The 17,323-nt window shown below is 57.1% G+C and overlaps 2 protein-coding genes across 5 annotated transcripts; both read right to left on the bottom strand.

The window, feature by feature from the left end:
* Positions 1-2,443: 2,443 nt before the first annotated feature.
* On the bottom strand, positions 2,444-6,071 carry LPAR2 (lysophosphatidic acid receptor 2). Of its 2 annotated transcripts, none has more exons than XM_074337798.1 (3): positions 5,933-6,071; positions 4,058-4,799; positions 2,444-3,299 (listed from the first exon to the last, which is right to left on the bottom strand). In XM_074337798.1, the coding sequence occupies exons 2-3, from the start codon at positions 4,797-4,799 to the stop codon at positions 2,986-2,988; spliced, it is 1,056 nt and encodes a 351-aa protein (XP_074193899.1). In that variant the 5' UTR covers positions 5,933-6,071; the 3' UTR covers positions 2,444-2,985. The 2 variants fall into 2 exon arrangements, with proteins under 2 accessions (XP_074193899.1, XP_019592528.2); XM_019736969.2 differs by lacking the exon at positions 5,933-6,071 and adding an exon at positions 5,570-5,886.
* Positions 6,072-6,571: 500 nt separating this feature from the next.
* Positions 6,572-15,838, bottom strand: GMIP (GEM interacting protein). Of its 3 annotated transcripts, XM_019737031.2 has the most exons (22): positions 15,697-15,838; positions 15,291-15,416; positions 14,694-14,778; positions 14,208-14,283; positions 14,054-14,111; positions 13,613-13,738; positions 13,446-13,510; positions 13,235-13,342; positions 12,715-12,795; positions 12,461-12,631; positions 12,232-12,369; positions 11,812-12,008; positions 11,376-11,479; positions 11,213-11,302; positions 10,854-10,931; positions 10,629-10,783; positions 10,221-10,409; positions 9,984-10,121; positions 9,685-9,881; positions 8,945-9,332; positions 7,512-7,578; positions 6,572-7,389 (listed from the first exon to the last, which is right to left on the bottom strand). In XM_019737031.2, the coding sequence occupies exons 2-22, from the start codon at positions 15,298-15,300 to the stop codon at positions 7,016-7,018; spliced, it is 2,895 nt and encodes a 964-aa protein (XP_019592590.2). In that variant the 5' UTR covers positions 15,301-15,416; positions 15,697-15,838; the 3' UTR covers positions 6,572-7,015. The 3 variants fall into 3 exon arrangements, with proteins under 3 accessions (XP_019592590.2, XP_019592589.2, XP_019592593.2); XM_019737030.2 differs by lacking the exon at positions 15,291-15,416; XM_019737034.2 differs by lacking the exon at positions 15,291-15,416 and having other exon boundaries at positions 6,572-7,114.
* Between the last annotated feature and the right edge of the window lie 1,485 nt (positions 15,839-17,323).

Genomic DNA, 17,323 nt, shown 5'->3' with positions numbered 1-17,323 from the left:
TAGAGGGTGAGGTTGGCTCCGCCCCATTTCAGAGGCCCTCCCACCCCCATATCCGCCTCTCGCATCTCCTCAGAGCAGCAGCTCCCGCTCAGAACCTCACTCCTGAATCTCCACTCCTCCTCAGAGCCCCCACTCTTCCTCAGGCCCTCATATCTGAGCCTCCCACTCCTGAGACCTGCACATCTCCTGAGTCCCCTTTCTCAGAGCAGCTCGCTCATCCTCAGAACCTCCCATGGCTCTCAAAACCCCATTCATCTCCAGAAGTCCGAGCCCCAGACCCCTGCTCAATCCCTTAATGCTCCCCTCAGCCTCAGTCCCATCAGGTGGGTCACTAGGACTCCCAGCCTCCTGGTTCTTCCCTGGGAGCTTTCTATGAGGGGCACAAGTTTGTGATGACGGTGGCTGGGAGATTAGAACAATGATTTTCTCAGCTGTAGAAGTCAATTCTATTCACCTGTCAATCTGGCTTAAACGTGACCTCTCTCATTTATTCATTGTCTTTGCAGCATTCCAGGCCTAGAAAACCCTAGCACTTGGTTACCGAATGAATGGATGCTTCCAGAAGACCTACTTTGTGATGCACCCGAGTGTGACAGAAAAGGAACAAACTGGACACGAATTACTTCTCCAAAGTCATGGGACCGCCTTGAGCTTGTTTGCTCTGAGGGCAGACTCCAGATGGAGGCTCATAAAAGGTCAGCCTGGCTGCCAACCCTTCAGGGCAGGGTCTTTTTCCCATTGCTGCTGGAGAAGAAATGCAATAACCATCTGGTGTGATTTGATTGGGGGACTCCAAAAGAGACAGCAGGGAATGGAAATGAATGATGTGGGCCAGTGTAAGAACAACTTCGAAAGCTCCCTAACAAAGGAAACCCCCCACTTTGCCCCCATAACCGGAAGTACTAGAACATGTGGGCACCGCAGAGAGCAGATGCCGTGTACAAAATGTCAGCTAGCTGCTGGCACAGCACTTGCACAGGAGGCCTGAAAATAGTGGGTAACTTTGGTGTCCTTCAGAGAATGAGGTGGGGGTGGGTGGGTGAGTAGGTGTTTGAAAGCTTCAAGGACCAGCAGAGATGAAAACTTGAAGTCACCTGGTAGAGAAGAGAGACCTACAAGAGGGAAAAACTGAAGGGACAAAATCCCAAAGAATATTTAAGGAGTGTGAGTTAGAATCTGGAGGATACTAAGAGTAGCCAGCTCAGAGCAGGTAAAACGCAGAGCTGCCTTTTGGAAACTAGGGATTGCTTGGCTGCCTTGGCCCCCAAAGTGACATGTCTGTCAAAAAGCCCAGAGCTCCATGGAGGCAAGGACGGCAGCTTTCATGGGCATGTGGCCAGGCACATGGTGGAAGCTGCTGGCTTGGGTCATCACCTCTGGAGGTTCAGGCCCCAGGCCCTAGGAGCCATGCTGCCTACCTTGGACCTTGGAGAAGTACCCAGTGCCCCAGTTCATTCTGCTTCCTCACAGAGCTGCCTTAGGGCAGGGGGTTTTCTCGAAGGGAATCCTAACCTCATTTAATGTAGAAGGACCTAGATGTTTTCGGTTCTTTGGCAATGCATACTTTACTAGTTTAAGAATTTGGCCGCTGATGGAAGGCCTGGGTTCAAATTTGGCTGTTATTCAATGTGAACGTGAAGTGGGTCATCACCCTGTCTCCTCCTTAGGTGGAAGCAGAGAATCCAGATCCTGGTCTGTACCACGCTGAGCTATGAGCATCAAAGAGGGGGCTCATCATCACGAGTATGGCATATTTGAGGCCTTGGGGGGCAGTGAGGTGAGGGGAAAATCAGGCTGAGCTTGTGATCAACTCCACACTTTGTGGGAATCTGAATCCCTTTCTCCAGGGGCCTCTATAGTCCCTCGATGCATCTCTGTGCCCTTTCAAAGCTGTGTACCCATGGGCCAGATTTCAACCTCTCTGAGCCACTGTCCTCACGTGCAAATAAGTGTAATACCTGCAGGTAATGATGAAATAATGCACCTAAAATGCTTGTCAGTGTGCCAGGTAACATGAGAGGAGCCTGAGAAATGGCAACACTCGAATTTTCACCTTGCTCCATGGACCCCAGTACCTCTGGCCCGTAAGTGTGGTGTGCAATGGGATGGACACACCTAACTGGTAACAACCTGGGCTCAGATAAAAGGGCAGGTGGGAGAGAGAAGACTCACACAGGCCACAGACTACTCTGGGTTCCAGAGGATGGAGACAGGCAGGCAGCTAGTTGGAGGCAGGGGAAGAAGTGGAGAAGACAGGCAAGAGGGAACAGACGCAAGCCTCCAAGAGAGATGGAGTGACAGCCAGTCAGAGACTGAAGGTGAATGAGAACAGGACTGAGGAGATGCTATGTGGAAGGATCCCTGCCTGGCTAAAGCTGAGGCGGACAATTCTGGGACACAGCGACAGACTGAGTTGATGACAGAAAGTGCTTTGGAGACCTCAGAGGAGAAAGAAGGGTTTACTCCTTAACATGCCCTCCCCCATGGAAGCCCTTAAGTCTAATGGGGGCAGGCAAGTGCCAGAGGCTGCAAGGGGCCACACACCTTTCCTAGCTCCCACTGAGCACCCCTCAGTCTGTGCCCCTGGAGAATCAGCCTCAGGCAGAGATAGACGGTGTATCCACGGTCCGTCTTTGTCATACTGGGCAGCTTGGCCTGAGAGAGACCTCATCTCTCCCACCTTTAGCAGCCATACCACCACGGACAAAGAAGAGGTCCACAGGGTTTACCAGGGATGTGCAGTAAAAACAGAAAAATGTTCATTAAAAACCCCACAACCTGAGATCACTGAAGAGCCAGATGCCCACGCACCCATAGGCGCTGGAGTAGAGTTGTATCTGGGAAGGCCTGGCACTGGTGTCGTGCCATCTAGACCAAGGGTCTGCCTTTAATTCTGTCCCTCAGATTGGGTTGAGCCAGGCACATCCACGAGTTGTCAGGGGTGCCATCTGGTACTTGCTGCATCCTGTTGAAGTCCGAGGTTGGCTAAAGGGTGGAGTCCATCAATGGGTGGCCATTCTCAGGAAGCATGATGCGAGTGCTGGCACCTATCCGGGCAGAGGATGCACAGCGGGCGGACTCGCGGGTGGACTGGCGCAGGCACAGACAGCAGAGGAGGCGGCGGAAGGTGCGGCGCATCTCAGCATCGCGACACGAGTACACCACGGCATTGACCAGCGAGTTGGCCTCAGCCAAGAGTAGGAAATACTTTTCCACAGCCAGGACGTTGCAAGACTTGCAGTCCAGACCGTCCAGGAGCAGCACCACCTGCGCCGGTGTCCAGCAGACCACAAATGCCCCTGTGGGATGGAACCTGAGGTGAGCAGGGTCAGCTGTCGGGGGGCCTGGCACCCATGGCTCTGAGCTCAGGACTGGAGGGGTATCGAGAGCTTGGACAGCAGCCGTGGTTTGCAGTGCCAGGGTGGCCTGTTTTGCTGCCTTGGCAGCATGATAAGGCAGAATTGGTAAGAGGGGACGCCTTTCTCTGATTTGTCTGTTAGAAGCGACACCTTTCCTATCTGGTACGTGGTAGCTCTAGCCCTGGATGTTTCTACGCGTACGTGGAGGATTGTTTTATGGGGGAAAGGAGGTCACTGTGGGATAGACCAGTTACTTGGTGGGGAGAAGGGGATCACTGGGAAGAATTGTTCCTTGTTCTTGGGGTGTGTGTGTGTGGGGGTGTGTGTGTGTGTGTGTCCTAACAGGAAATCCTCTTGTCACCTCCACAAAGACCACCCTACATTTCAACAGCCAGAGTGACTACATTACTCCCTACTAAAAACTCTTAAGGGCTTCCCACAGAACTCAGGACAAAATTAGACTGCCGTCTGTGCCCTTTGAGGCCGTGCTGACCTCCTCTCCTCTCTGGAGGTGCTGGCCGGGTCCTGCCTGGACTCTCACCTTCTTGTTTTCTCTGCTTGGAACTCTTTTCCCTCCTTCAGCATTCAGGTCTCTGCTGAGATATCACCTCCTTGGAGAACATTCCCCACCCAATCAACGCCTCCCATCATACTCCATCAGGTCTTGGAGGAGTTGGGGGAAGTGGGGTCCCACTCACCCAGGATGATGACAACAGTCTTGACCAAGCTGAGCGTGGTCTCGCGGTAGCGGGGGTGGCAGCTGACATGCTCCGCCATGCGCTGAACCCGCCGTCGCACATAGAAGAAAATGCGGGTGTAGACAGCCACCATGAGCAGGAAGACGAGCAGGCTGGACAGGGCCCAGACGGCCAGGTATGAGCGGCTGAGCAGGGGGGCCATGCGTGAGCAGCTGTCCAGGGCACAGAGGCAGTGCCAGGAGTGGGCAGGCAGCAGCCCCAGGCCCAGAGCGGCCACCCACACGCCCACAATGAGCATGACAACACGGCCGCGGGGCAGGCGGCTGTGCAGTTGCACGGCCATCACGCTGCGGTGCCGCTCCATGGCGATAGCCAGCAGTGTGGCCACTGACGCTGTCAGGCTTGTGTCCAGCAGGCCCTGCCGCACGAACCAGCCCTGGAGGGAGAGCCGGGCCGTTCGTGGGCCGGTATGGAACATGAGGAAGAGGTAGGCCACGCCAGCAAAGAGGTCGGCTGCGGCCAGGTTGCCAAGCAGGTAGTAAATAGGCTGGTGGAAGCGACGGTTGGAGGCGATGGCTGCGATGACCAGCAGGTTGGTCAGCAGCACCAGCACACTGACAGTCAGCCCCAGTGCCACCACAACCACATCTTTGGGCCGCCAGTGGGAGCTGAGCTCCTTGCCACTGTTGTTGTAGAAGAAGCCGATGGTCTCGTTGTAGTAACATTGGCCCATGGTGACCATCTAGATGCATAGAGGGAAAGGTCAATGCAGGCAGTGCTTGGTGAAAGAAACAGCACCCAGAGGAGAGGGTCAGGACAGAAAAGACAAGGGTCTCAAACTCAGATGCCTCAGGGCAAAGTGGTGGTAGTGGGGACCAGGGGTGATCTGGAAAAGAAGCTCGATGGACGGGGACACCTGTCACTTATTTACTATTAAGACGGTGACAAAGATATCTCCCAAATCAAACTACTGGCTGGATTTATTTATTTGTTTTTTTCTTTTCCAATTGGTTTCCTTTTTTAATCTAAAGAAAACCCCTCTGACCACATGCTGCCAATCTGGGCCCAATGTGTGTTGGTGGAGGGTGTTGGGGCAGGACAAAGGGGTCAGATGTGAAAGTAGAGGGGGGTCAGTTTGGTGTCGGAGTCACTGCAGAGAGTAGAGCCCAGGAGGCATGTGTGCATGGTGGGGTCATTTTTGGGACTCTGCAGGAGGCCAGTGTTTGGGCGTGGAGGTGACTTGGAGACAGCTCCAAAAGTTGGACGGCAGGCTTTGGGCAAGAGCGCTCCTGAAGCGGGCGGGGCATCGGGCTCTTCCGGGTGGGACGGAGGACCCTGGTGGCCTCTGGAACCCAGGAAGGCAGCGGCTGGAGGGGCTTCCCAGGGCCCCCAAGGCTGAGGGAGTAGCGGGGGCCAGGGAAGGAGAAGAGAGGTGGGCGCCCGAACCCGGCGGGCACTGCCACGCCCTCCCTGGGACCCGTGTCCACCCGTCCCCGTCCATGCGGGCCTCACCTGGGCCGCCCGTCACGCCGCAGACGGAGCGGCCTCGCTGGGGGTCGGGGCGGGCGGTAGACCCATGGCCCAGTAAACCGGCGGGAGCGGAGTAGCGTGCGGGTGCGCCTAGCGCGGGCGGCAGAGAGAGCGCGGGAGGCGGGGTCCCGCCCCCAAGGCTCCGTCCCCGTCTAGCCCCGGCGCCCCGCCCCCACCACCTGGGGAAGCCCCGCCCCATCCCCGCCACCTGGAGGAGCCCCGCCTCCGCGGCCCCGCGAGGATTGGGTCGCCCGGAACCGTAGCCCCCCATTTCCTGCCTGCCTCGAGGCTCCTTGGTCACCCCTTCCCACTTCCGGCGTGGGACCCCTCCCGGTCCCCGCACACCTCGCGCGCCCTCAGTTTCGGGCCTTCGGGGCAGCTGAGTCACTCGCGGCCGGAGAATTCCCGCGGTGACCTCACGGCGCCCGGGCTCAGCTCCGGGTGGTCCCAGGGTCCGCACCCCCGTCCCGGCCCCACCCCGCTCCCTCGCGTCCAATCCGCCGCCGAGTTCCAAGCCACGCCCTGATCCGACCAGGCTCCCACCGCCCGGACCCCCTCCCAGTCTCAGCTTCCCCAAAGCTGAGCTGCTGCGCGCCGCGGCCTCCCGAGTCCCGTGGACCTCTTCGGCCTCAGCTGACCGTACTAACACACTCGAGTTTCTTGCAATCACGCCCCCACGCCCCCGCCCCCGGCGGCTCTGTCCCCTGCCCAATCCAGGCCTGTGGTGGCCCTGGGCTCCCACGGCCCAGAGCACACAGCTCCATTGTCCCGGTTATCTACACTTTGTTCTATTTGTTTGATTAGGCATGACCGAGTGGGGATGCGGAGCTCCGGGAAGGCCGGACCGCTGTGACTCAGCCCGGTGCCCAAGTCCAGCCCAGACTGCCTGTAGGTGCAAAGAAAGGGGGTCTCAGTTTTCCTGATAAATGGTAAAATGAGGCCAGAGGATGCTGCCCTCACCTGGCAAAGAAAGACACTCAAGCATATAAAGACACATTTTATTCAGAGGTTATCAGACCCCAGGCACCACCAGGATGTGTCTGGGCTGTCCCTCTCCCTCTCCAATAGCTGGTCACTTGGGGTCAGCTAAGGAGGCAGGTGGGGCAGTGGGAAATGGCTACAACCAAAGTGGCAAAAGGCACCCCTGTCCCAAAGGTCTGAAACCAGGATGGATTCCAAGGATCTTGTGACCTGTACTGAACCTGAGTGTTAACCCTGAGTGACCTCTGAAACTGAGTGGCCCTGATGTTTGGCAGAGACCTGTGTGTAGTGGGGAGATGCTGCTACATTGCCCCCAAAAGGGTTTAGTCTACCCCCAGGAGTGTAGTTTTTCTTTATGAACTCTTCAGACCCTCTAACATTGAACTTCTAGGGAGAAATGTGTCCATCTCCTCAGTCCTGGACCGCTTGGTTAGAATGCTGGGATGGTCAGAGATGGTCTTCGACTTCCTCAGGTTGGAGGTCCGGGCAGCAGGTGGCCTTGGGCACAGCCTCACTGTGCAGCTTGGAGAGTAGCCGGGCAGTCTCCTGGGTGATTTCAAAATGCTTGGGCAGTGGGGCACGGCGCAGGGGGCTGCCGTCCCGGGAGGCAGCAGTAGGGCCGAGCCCCCTCCTCCCCAAGCTCCCTTGGTGCCCTTGTGTGACAGGGGTCTCCTCACACAATTTGGAAGCAACCAGGGCCAAGCTCGACAGCTGGTGGGTGACAGGCCGCACCCCTCCCCGGGGATACTTCACTGGCTGGCGGCTGAAGTGGCCACGAGACTGTGTCCCCAGGAGTGAGTCATCGGGGCCATGGCTGGACACTGTGGGATGGGGTAGTCAATGCTGAGCACCCCTAAGTCCTCTGGATATCCCCCCAGGACTCATCTCTCAGTCAAGGTCCCTGGGCAACCCCAGAACGGCTGGATTCCTTCCAAACACTCACCTTCCCCTCTCTCCTCGTTGGTGTCTTCAGCCCCTTCCTCTCTCAGGTCACTCTGTGGAGTGGGAATCTGCAGGGAGAAATCCAAGACCAAGATGCCAACAATAAAATCCCAGTGTTTTGAGACTCAAGACTCTTGGAGAACTGAGGGTTTGTTCCTGGACATGCAAGTTCCTTTGCAGTTTTGGTGTCGAGGGAGAGATGATGCCCTTAACAGGGTATTGCTTGTCCCATTGTGCAGGGCAACGTCATTAGTCTCAACTGTGGGCTCCCTGAGGGCAGGAATGTCCTTGTTTAGCAGAGGGCCAGGCCAGGTTGTGACTTAGCCATCTCCACACTAGGATGAGGTGAATCTCCTTCCTGCTGTTTTCTGCAACCTTATGCCCACTTTTTAGTTCTATATTCTCAGTTCTGCCTTTAGCTAAATGCTAACAGCAGCTGAAGTTCTATATGTCAGATACTGTCCTGAGCAATTCTGAGCAATTCCAGTTCTCAGAATCTCACAGCACATTGCGTACTCAGAAACGTAGGTGTAGCAGGATCTGAAAGACAGGGAAACCCCCCTAGGAGTCTCATTTATAAATGTTTTTCACTAACAGTATCCATCACTCGGGGCTGTGGTGAGGATGACAGGAAGCTGATAAAGCATCTGTGCATAGTAAGTGGTGGCCTACAGACCTCTCTTTGGTGTCACTTTCAACCACATTCCTCTCACTCATTCATCAGTGTTGAACTGGGCCCTGGACATACCAGGTATGTATGCTCCAACCTCAGGGTTCCGAACTGGGCCCTGGACGTACCAGGTAGATATGCTCCGACCTCAGGGCTTTTGCACTGGCTATTACCTGTGCCTGGAACACACTCCCTCTGATCTCCACCTGGTTTACTCCTCCTTCACATCCTTCCAATCTTTGCTCAAATTCACCTTCTAATGAAACCTGCTCACACCATCCCACTTACTGCTGCAAACTGCCCATCACTCACTTTGGTGCCCCTGATATCGCTTACCTTATGCTACCCTTTCTTTTCTGTATAGTACTTGTTACCTTGTAATATCCTATATAACTGACTCTGTATTATATTTCTTGTTTTTCGTTGATTTCTTTCCCAGGAGAATGCAGGTACCAAGAGAATGGGGTCTTTGAACATTCTGCTCACTGATGTATCTGTAATGTCTAGAACAATGCTTAGTACACAGTAGGTGTTCAATAAATATTCTGTTGAAGAAATGATCACCCATGTTAGTACCTCTGCAGGAGTCTACCCTAATGTTTTTCCATTACCCACCACTCCATTCCTCACTTTTCCTTCAAAAATGAGGCCTGGGTAAATAAGGAAGGAATGAAAGAGACACCTTTAAAAGGAAAGGAAGACAGGAAAGAGGATGAAACGGAGAGAAGACCCTTCTCATGTCTGTTCGCCCAGCAGGTTCCTACCTCGGGAGGTGTGGCCTCGGGATGCTTCTCCAGGGCACATTGGGGCTCAGGGTCTGGGTCAGGGTCTGAGGCTGGAGCTGTGGGCAGGGGATCCGGGGCAAGGTGTGGGGGTGGTGGCTGGGGGCTCGTTGTGAGGGACCCCGGGGCTGGGCTGGGGTCTTGAGGTGGAGGCTCAGTGGCCAGGGGGAGCTCGTCCATCCCGAAGATCTGCTCGTAGTGCATGATGAGGAACTCGACAAGCTGGGCCTGGTGCCCGGAGTCCAGGAGGTAAGTAACAGAGCCGGTGCCAGCTGCCCCAGGACTGTCCGGTGGCCGCAGCAGTGTGGGCCCAAACACAATGCCCAAGTTGTTGGCAGACATCTTGTTTTCCTCAAACTGTGCAGCCACTCTGGGGATGGGGTGAGGAGAAGGGTAAAGGCACAGAGTGCACAGTCAATGGCCATTGGGTAGGACCTGAAGGCAAGGCTAGTGGCGACTTGCCCAAGTCACGGGTCAGTGGTCCTGGGCATTGTTTGAGACCAGCAGTTACATGCCCAGCTATAGGGTTCAGGGGTAGGCACCCAAAGTCAGGAGTCATGTATTAAGGTTCGGAGCTCAGGAAATACATGCAGAGGTCAGAAGTCAGTGGTCAGTGTCAGGGATCAGTCCCAGGGGTCAGTAGACACACATGTCCAGGGAAGGGATCACAGATCCATGCCTCAGGTCAGAAGTCCTGTTTCTAGGTCAGGGACAGTGCACACCTGAACAGATGGGCCACCAAGTGCCGCAGAGTATTGTAGTTAGAGTCAGGCAGCTGTGTCAAGAGGGTCTTCAGCAAGCGGATAACCTCAGGGCTGGGGCTGGGGGTCCCAGGGTCGTGCCCAGGGTCTGCATGCAGGGTCTTAGCCAGAGAGATGAAGGCGTCGTAGAAGTGGAAGGGGACCACAGGGTCAGTGAGCTGGGGGTGGAAGGGCAGCGGGGACATGGGTGTGGGTGGGCTGCAGAGGTTCCTTAGCTTAAGCCCACCCTGCCCCCTGCCCCCTGCCCCCCGAGCACCCACCTCCTGGAGGAATCGCTTGAGGACACATGAGACATCATGAGGTGAGTTTCCCGACAGGTCCACCAACGCTCGGCCATTCTCGAAAGCTTGGCATAGCCGTTCCACACGGACCCGGGACCCGCTGACTCGATAAATGCCCTGCAGGGTAGGGTGGGAAATAGACACCTAGGTTTTAATACCGCCATAGAGGTCTGGGTCACTGCTGGGATGGTCAAAAGTTAAGGATCAAAGTGGCACCTGCACACCCAGGGCGCGCTGTTCTATCTCGGCTGTGCATCGGGTGACTAGAAAGGGCACCTCTTCCGGGAAGTCCCTGGGCAGCTGCAGGAAGTCGACCCCAAAAAGGGCTGTCCGGGCTGGGAGCCGCCTGTGTCCGCAGAGGATTAGCAGAGTCTCCAGGCAGCGCTTGTGGCAGGTCAGAAAGCACTGGGGGGTAGGTCACCGGGTCAGGGAGGTCATTAGGGGTCAGCAGGGGAAGAGAAGGTGTAAGGATCCTTAGGGAACGGGAAGCTCACAGAAGTCATCAGATTAGGGTTAGTCCTCGGGGAGGGAAGGTCATAGGAAGACCAGGTCATGGAGGTGCCTGGGGTGAAGGAGGTCACTGGCGGTCAGCAGAGGGCATTGAGTCATCGGCCCAGGCCATACCTCCTCACACTCGGTCCCGCTGACCATGAAGGCCTCGCACTCCCGGCACTTGGCTGGGCCCCTCAGCCGCCGCAGCCGGTGGGTCTGGGCCGCGTTGGACAGTGTCCACTTCCTGAAGGGGCTGCCTGACCCATTCTCGAGCCCATCTCCCAGGTCTGCAGGAAAATAGGGTCAGGGGGGCCTGGCCACCACTTCCCCACATGCCCAACCTGCTTCCAGCCTCACCAGGGTCTCGCTCCTCAAAATCATCCGAGGACTCGGTGCCTATGGATGAGATCTTCACCAGCCGCCTCATGCCAGGACCTGGAGTCAGAGGGTCACAGAGGTCGGGGGTCACAGGGCTCATGGGAGGCTCCAAGTCGAAGGAGACATTTCTAGTTTTCAGGCCTTCCAGAACCACCCACAGATGCCCTTTGGGGAAAGTGTCAGAGGTCATGATGGGGTCAGATAGTTCAGAGGTTGAGGAAATAGGTCAAGGGTGTGGGTAGGTCAAAGGATAGGTTAGAGACTGAAGGTCAGAGCCTGGCCAGGGGCTGGAGGATGATCAGAGATCAGGAGTGGGTCAGGCCAGGTCCTGGCCCCACCTGGGCTGGACGTGGGAGAGTCCTGGGATCGAGACTCGCTGCCACCGCCCATGCTGTCCACATCACTGCCTGGAGTGGGGCCCGGAGTCCCTAGGAGGGGACAAGTCAATTAGGATGACCCCCTGTCCCACCATGGCTCCTGCCCAACCTTCACTACACTCACCCTGCCAGCCTGTGCCTGTGTCCTCCCAAGGGCCTGGCTCAGCACTCTCATCCAGCCGTGGAGGTGGGGGGCCGGAGAGCTTTTTTCTTGTGTCTTGAGGGGAGCTGAGAAGATAGGTTTGAGGGCTCTAAGAACCAGGACACTGGCCAGGGGTAACAGTACTCAGGCATCGTGCCTTGGATCCAACTCCAAGTACTTGGGTCTGCAAGCCCTGATGTGTATGCAAATCGGTGGCCCCCAGTGCAGTAATCCCAAAGTCTTGACCCTCTCAGGACTGGGACAAGCTCTCCACCTCCAAAAAGAGAGCCTTGGGTACTAAGTCCCAGTACTGAGGCTTTGAGTTTTCTGACCCTGAGTTGCAAGCCTCAGGATGCCAACAATTGGCACTGTGTCTCTGGAGCTGCCTCTCCACCTGACGGTGATCTTAGGGGCCCACCTGTTCAGGGAAGGTACGAACTCCTGGAAGGAGAAGGCAGGCGGTGGAGGTGGGGGGGCCTCAGGCCGCAGTGCCCTCACGAACTCCTGGTAGCGCTGACCGGGCTCGAAGGGTGCACAGCACTCTGCCAATGCGGCGAAGGCGCGGGGACCACGCTCTGCTTGTGCCCCTCGCAGCCTGAACAGTCCCAGGGTCACCTGCCAGGTGGAGACCACACGTGCGTGAGAGGGCAGGGTGGAGGTAGGGAGCTGACCCTTGGAGGCACCAGCTTACTCAGAGTTTGGGGGCGAGGTCCGGCAGTGGGAGGTGGCTTAGGGAGGAAGGTAGTGGCTGGTCAGAGCTCCGCCCAATCATCCTGGCAGCACTCAGCTGGGTCCCAAACCAGGAGAGTGCAGAGGGGGGTGGGGAGAAGGGTCTCACCCGCCTCATCACTTCATCCCCCTGCAGCACCAGCTTGCGTATGTGGGACACAATCCGCTGCTTGGCCGCCTCTAAGTCCTGCTGCCTTGCATTGGCCTCGCGGACGCAGCCCTGGTACAGGGCCTCAGCCTCCTGCGCCTGGAGGAACCAAGGCCCGGCGCGTGTGGGAGACAGCATGGCCCAGGGGGCACCAAAGCACTGGGGTGGGGCATGCAGAGGGGGTCCCCACCTTGGCCTGGGCTTCCTCGCGCGAGCGCCGCCGCCGCTCCTGCTGCTTGCTGGGTCCGGGCGAGGCCTGGGGGGCTGGGTCCTCGGGAGATGCCTGGGAACGCACCCGCAGATCCTCGCTGCGTTGTACATACTGGAGCTGGGCCCGCCGTAGCGCCTGCACAGCCTCATTCTGGGGGCGGGGCAGGAGCACGGTCAGGGTCAGCGCTCCTTCCTCTCCTCCCCTAGGGTGCCCTCGCCCACCCTGGGCCTCACCATACGCTTCTGCTCTTTCATCCACTGCTCCTTGAACTCCTTCCGCCACTTCTCAATCTCAGTCCGCTTGGCAGCCAGGGGCTGGCGAGGATGAGGGATGGGGATGCTGTCTCAGGGCCACCAGGTCCTTCCGTTACCCGAGGCCATGCGCCTTTCATCCTCTGGACCCTCTTCTAGGTCTGCACTCTCTGGGGGGTCTTCTCACTCAGACCTGTTCTCCCCCACCCCCATGTCTCCACAGAGTCTTAGTGGTCACCTTATCCTTTCTGTCTGGACCCAGAGATGCCAAGTCTCTCTTCCTGGAACACTCAGTACCTCCCTGTGCCCCACCAACAAACAAAAGCACAGTTTTGCAATCGCACAGGAAGCCTGGTTTGAATCTCTGCTGGGTAACCTTGGGCAAGTTCCTCAGCATCCAGGGGCCTAAGCTTCCTTGTCAGCAAAATGGCACTGTTGGTAACAGTGCCTTCCTGCTGAGTGGTTGTGACAGAATGATGCAGGGACAGTAGGGCTCCCTCACCTGGTAGTAGTCTCTTTTCTGCTGGGCCACTGTCTCCACGGCCAGGGCTCCAAGGCTGAGGTCATGCTCCAGAAACAGGGTATAGATGTACTGCAGGGGCATGTGGCTCTGGGGGTGAGGAGCGGGGTGGGTTGGAGGATGCTGAGAATCTAGGGGGGTTGGGCTGGGGTTCTGGAGGGCTTGGGCTCTGGGGGGTTCTGGTCATGGTTACCTGCTGGTGGATTGACACCTTGCCAGTCTCAGCGATCTTCATGATGCTTTTGGCAAATTCCAGCTCTGGGGGAGACAGCAGGGGTCTGAGTCAGGTAGGGTGTGGGCACTGCCTGGGGTCTGGGGCCTGGGGCTTGGAGCCTGGGGCTGGGTGGAAGGGGCCCTCACCGAGGCTGGCTCTCTTTTCGGTCCAGGCCAGTAGCTCCTTGGCATAGCGGCTCCAGGTCTTGGCATACTCCAGGGCTGCATCCACACCCCCCTTGGTCCGAATGAGCCGCAAGTCCAGTTCCTCCCCTGGGGCAGACAGGTGGATCTGTGACCTATGAACCCTGACTTCTCATGGAACCCTGACCTTCCCTGAGCCCCCCAGACCAGACCAGTGGACCTTATTCTATACCCTAAGGCTCCCCCAAACACCCCTTTGTGATGACTTGTTCAGGTTTCAGTTTCACACTCATTCTCCACCTAGACTGGGGCTCGCTGAGGACAGGGGCTCAGCTCTGCTGTGTACACTGTAGTGTCCCACATGCACGGGACAAGCAGTCGGTGATGACTTGTTGAGGGACTGACTTCCTTCTGTCTCCACCCCCTGGCCTCAAAGTCCCCTACCTGTAAGGGGTGCTGGAGCCTCCAGGGAGGGGCCACTCCAATGGCTGGTTTCACTGGTCTGAGAGGGAGGGAGACAGTATTCAGGAGCAGGTAGAACAGACACCCCTGCTCCCAGAGGCCCCCTCCGCCCTGTCCCCTTGGCCCCACCCCTCACCACAGAGGCTGTGGGAGTCTTGTCAGGCTCTGGTTCTCCTGAAAGCACAGGTTCTCCAGCCAGCATCTCAAGGGTCCTGGGAGGTAAGGGTGTTAGGATACCACCCTCCACCCAGTCTGTCCTGCCTAGGGGTGCTGGGGACCCCAGGGTAGTTTTGGGGATGGTCTTGGATATCAACTCTGTGACATCTTTTGTATCTGGAAACTCTGAGGGATGGGGTGGGGGATGGGGGCATGGGGGAAGAAACCAGGTGAGTTTTTTTATGGGATTGAGACAGAGTTTGAAGGATTACAGGTAACTTTGGTGTCCACAGAGTGGGATTATAGGGATCTCAAATGTTTAAAGGGGTCACAAGGATATGTGAGTGTTCTAGGACTACTTTGGGGAATGCCAGTGGATTTGGGGGGTTGAATTTGGGGATATTCAGGTGTTTTGGAGATCCTGGCAGGATTTGGGGGTGACCCAGGAGGGCAGGCTTGGACTCACACATTCCCCAGTGAGATCTCAAGGTTGTCCAGGCTCCGGAAGATGTCACTGTACCTCTTCCTGCTTTCGGGAGCCGGGGGTAGCCCTGGGGGAGGGGAGTGTCACACATGGGCCAACAGAAGCCTCCCTCCACCCACAGCACCTTGGCTGGTTGTTTGGAGGGTGGGGAAGAGAGACAGAAAGAGGAGAGACAGAGACAGAAAGTTCTGGCTCCTTGGAGAGTACGATATGGTGTGGGTGTCTGAGCTAGGATGGAAAGAGCCTGCGCTTGGGTGGGGCTGACTCAGGGCAGGCAGATGGGCTCAGGCACAGCCCAACACAGAGAGCAGAGATACCCACAAATGCACAGGCTCAGAAGCAAAGCGACAAAACAGATGCCCCAGATGCAGCCACGCTGTCCCTAGGGGAGAGCTGACTTGACAATGGAACCACATAGACCTCAGGCCAGACAGATGGATATACACACGGGACAGACAGGCGCAGAGCTGTGGCAGAAACACACATCGGGCAGACTGAAACCACGAGGGACCTAAAGAACGAATGACACTCAACATACACAGCAGAGACACAAAAGACAGCCCCAAACACAGGTCGGACCTTGCCACATTTCTGCCACAGCCCCCTGCCCCAGGGGCTCCAGATCAGCATTTCCTCTCCCTGGGCTATGGAGGAGCCGGGCGGGGATCCTGCCGCGTCGCCCTCTCCATCAGCGGTCATGACACCCTGCCCCCATCACAAATATCAGAAGCAGAAGCGGCCACTTCCCCTTCCTGGGCCCCCTCCCCCAGGCATCCGGGGTGAAGACTCCAAAGGGAGAGGGAGGTCAGGGACTGATGTCCCAGGCCCCTCTGGGCTTGGGGGTCCCCACAGTGGAGGATCCCAGAGTTTTCCCCATTCAAAAATTCTTCTCCCTGCTCTATGGAAGGAGAGGGACAACAGTGGCCCCTCAAGTGGGGTAAGCCGGGGGATGCCCCTCTCGGATCCCTTATCCCAGACCGCCTACCCGGCTCTGCCGCGTCCATGGCCCGGACCAGGGATCGCTCGGCGGGGACTGGGACTGGGATGGGATCGCGCAGCGCCGGGGCCTAGCCCCGATTTCCTCCCGCGGCTGCTGCCGCCAGGCTTCCGCGTTGCCCCGCCCCGCTGCCGACCACGCCCCCATCCAGTAGAGGCCCCGCCCAGACCACGCCCTTGCATCCAGGCCCCGCCCCGAGGTCCGGAAACCGCAGACCGCGCCCCCTACCCGAGCCGAAAACGGTCAGACGTGCTGTAAGGGCGACCACCCCAGGCCGAAACTTCCCAGACAGGGACACCCCAGGACTCCATCCCGGCCAAGACCCCCTTCCTAGCACACTTTCCCCCAGAGTGAACCCAGAGTCTGCCTGTTCCCAAACCTGAACCTTCCAAACGCCCAGTGACAGCCCTGCCCAGGAGTCTCCTGGACCCCTGAACCCATTCCGCCCGACCTGAGCCATGGAGCCTCCTGGTGGACGCTTGATGTCATGCCCAATCCCAGTTGAATCTTTAGTCTCCTAACGCTTTGTGGCCAGAGACCTCTGCCTTGGGAGATTCCCAGTGACCCTCAAAGCTAGATCAGGCTCTTGAGGTCCCGATTATAGAGCAGCCAGAAGCGCCCCTAGCATCTCTGGGAAGAGGGCCACAGAGATCCTGTCTTAAGCCTCCAAAGAATCATCCCCGGCAAACGCAATTCAGAGTGCTCTCTTTCCAGTCACTTCAAGTTGTCTTAGGGATTTAGTGACCTCCTACATTCCACGTGACCACAGCCACTCTTCTGCCGGCTGGGGTCTGGGGCCACTACCACTCTGAAGACCTTGGCCAGCACTCAAGGCCCACGTGATGCTCACAGGCTGGTCCCTGCTGCTTCACAATACCTTCCTCGGACTGTATGCCATGCTTCTCTCTCTATGGGGAAGCCAGACAGGAGTGGACTGCTGAGGATGGCCAAGGGGCCAGGGCTGGAAAGGGCTGAGATGCCGCCCCACTGAGCATGGGTGGGACAAGTTGCCCAGAAGCCTGGGCCTGGGTCCCCTGGTCTGAGGTTGTCACATGCCTGTCAGTTACCAAAAAAAAAAAAAAAGCATCCACACCCTTCACTCAATGGGATTCCTGGCTGGAAATAACTTTGCTTCCTGAAGTTTTTGGCTGTTGGAAAGGCTTATCTCCAACTGGCTGTGATTCTTAGCTCTGAGGCTGCCTACTCTGACATCCTTGAATTGCAGTGAGTGCCCTTTGAAAGGCAGAAGGAAGGGCAGTGTCAGTACGAGGGCTGAGCCAGGCTGCTGGGTCAAAGCCTGGATGTGACTGAGGTGGCACAGCACCTGTGTGGCTCAGAACCCCAGGACTTCAACGAGTGTGACCTGAGTCAGTATTGTAACTTCCTCCCATCTAAGACCCCACAGGAGGGAGGCATTCTGTTATTTTGCATATTACTGAAAAGGGGAAAATGTCATAGACCTTAAGACTACCCCCAGTGAGATGCCAAATGTGAAGCTGAGACCACAGAAATATGGAGGTGCGTGGTTAAACCAGGAAATACGCAGAACTGTCTGTACTCGAAGGTCAGCCCATTCAAGTGCTGACTGTGCAGTGCCGTTCACCTCACACAGCCT

The sequence above is a fragment of the Rhinolophus sinicus genome, linkage group LG07 (assembly GCF_036562045.2).
Source record: "Rhinolophus sinicus isolate RSC01 linkage group LG07, ASM3656204v1, whole genome shotgun sequence".
NCBI lineage: Eukaryota > Metazoa > Chordata > Mammalia > Chiroptera > Rhinolophidae > Rhinolophus > Rhinolophus sinicus.
This window is presented reverse-complemented; position numbering and strand designations above follow the sequence as displayed.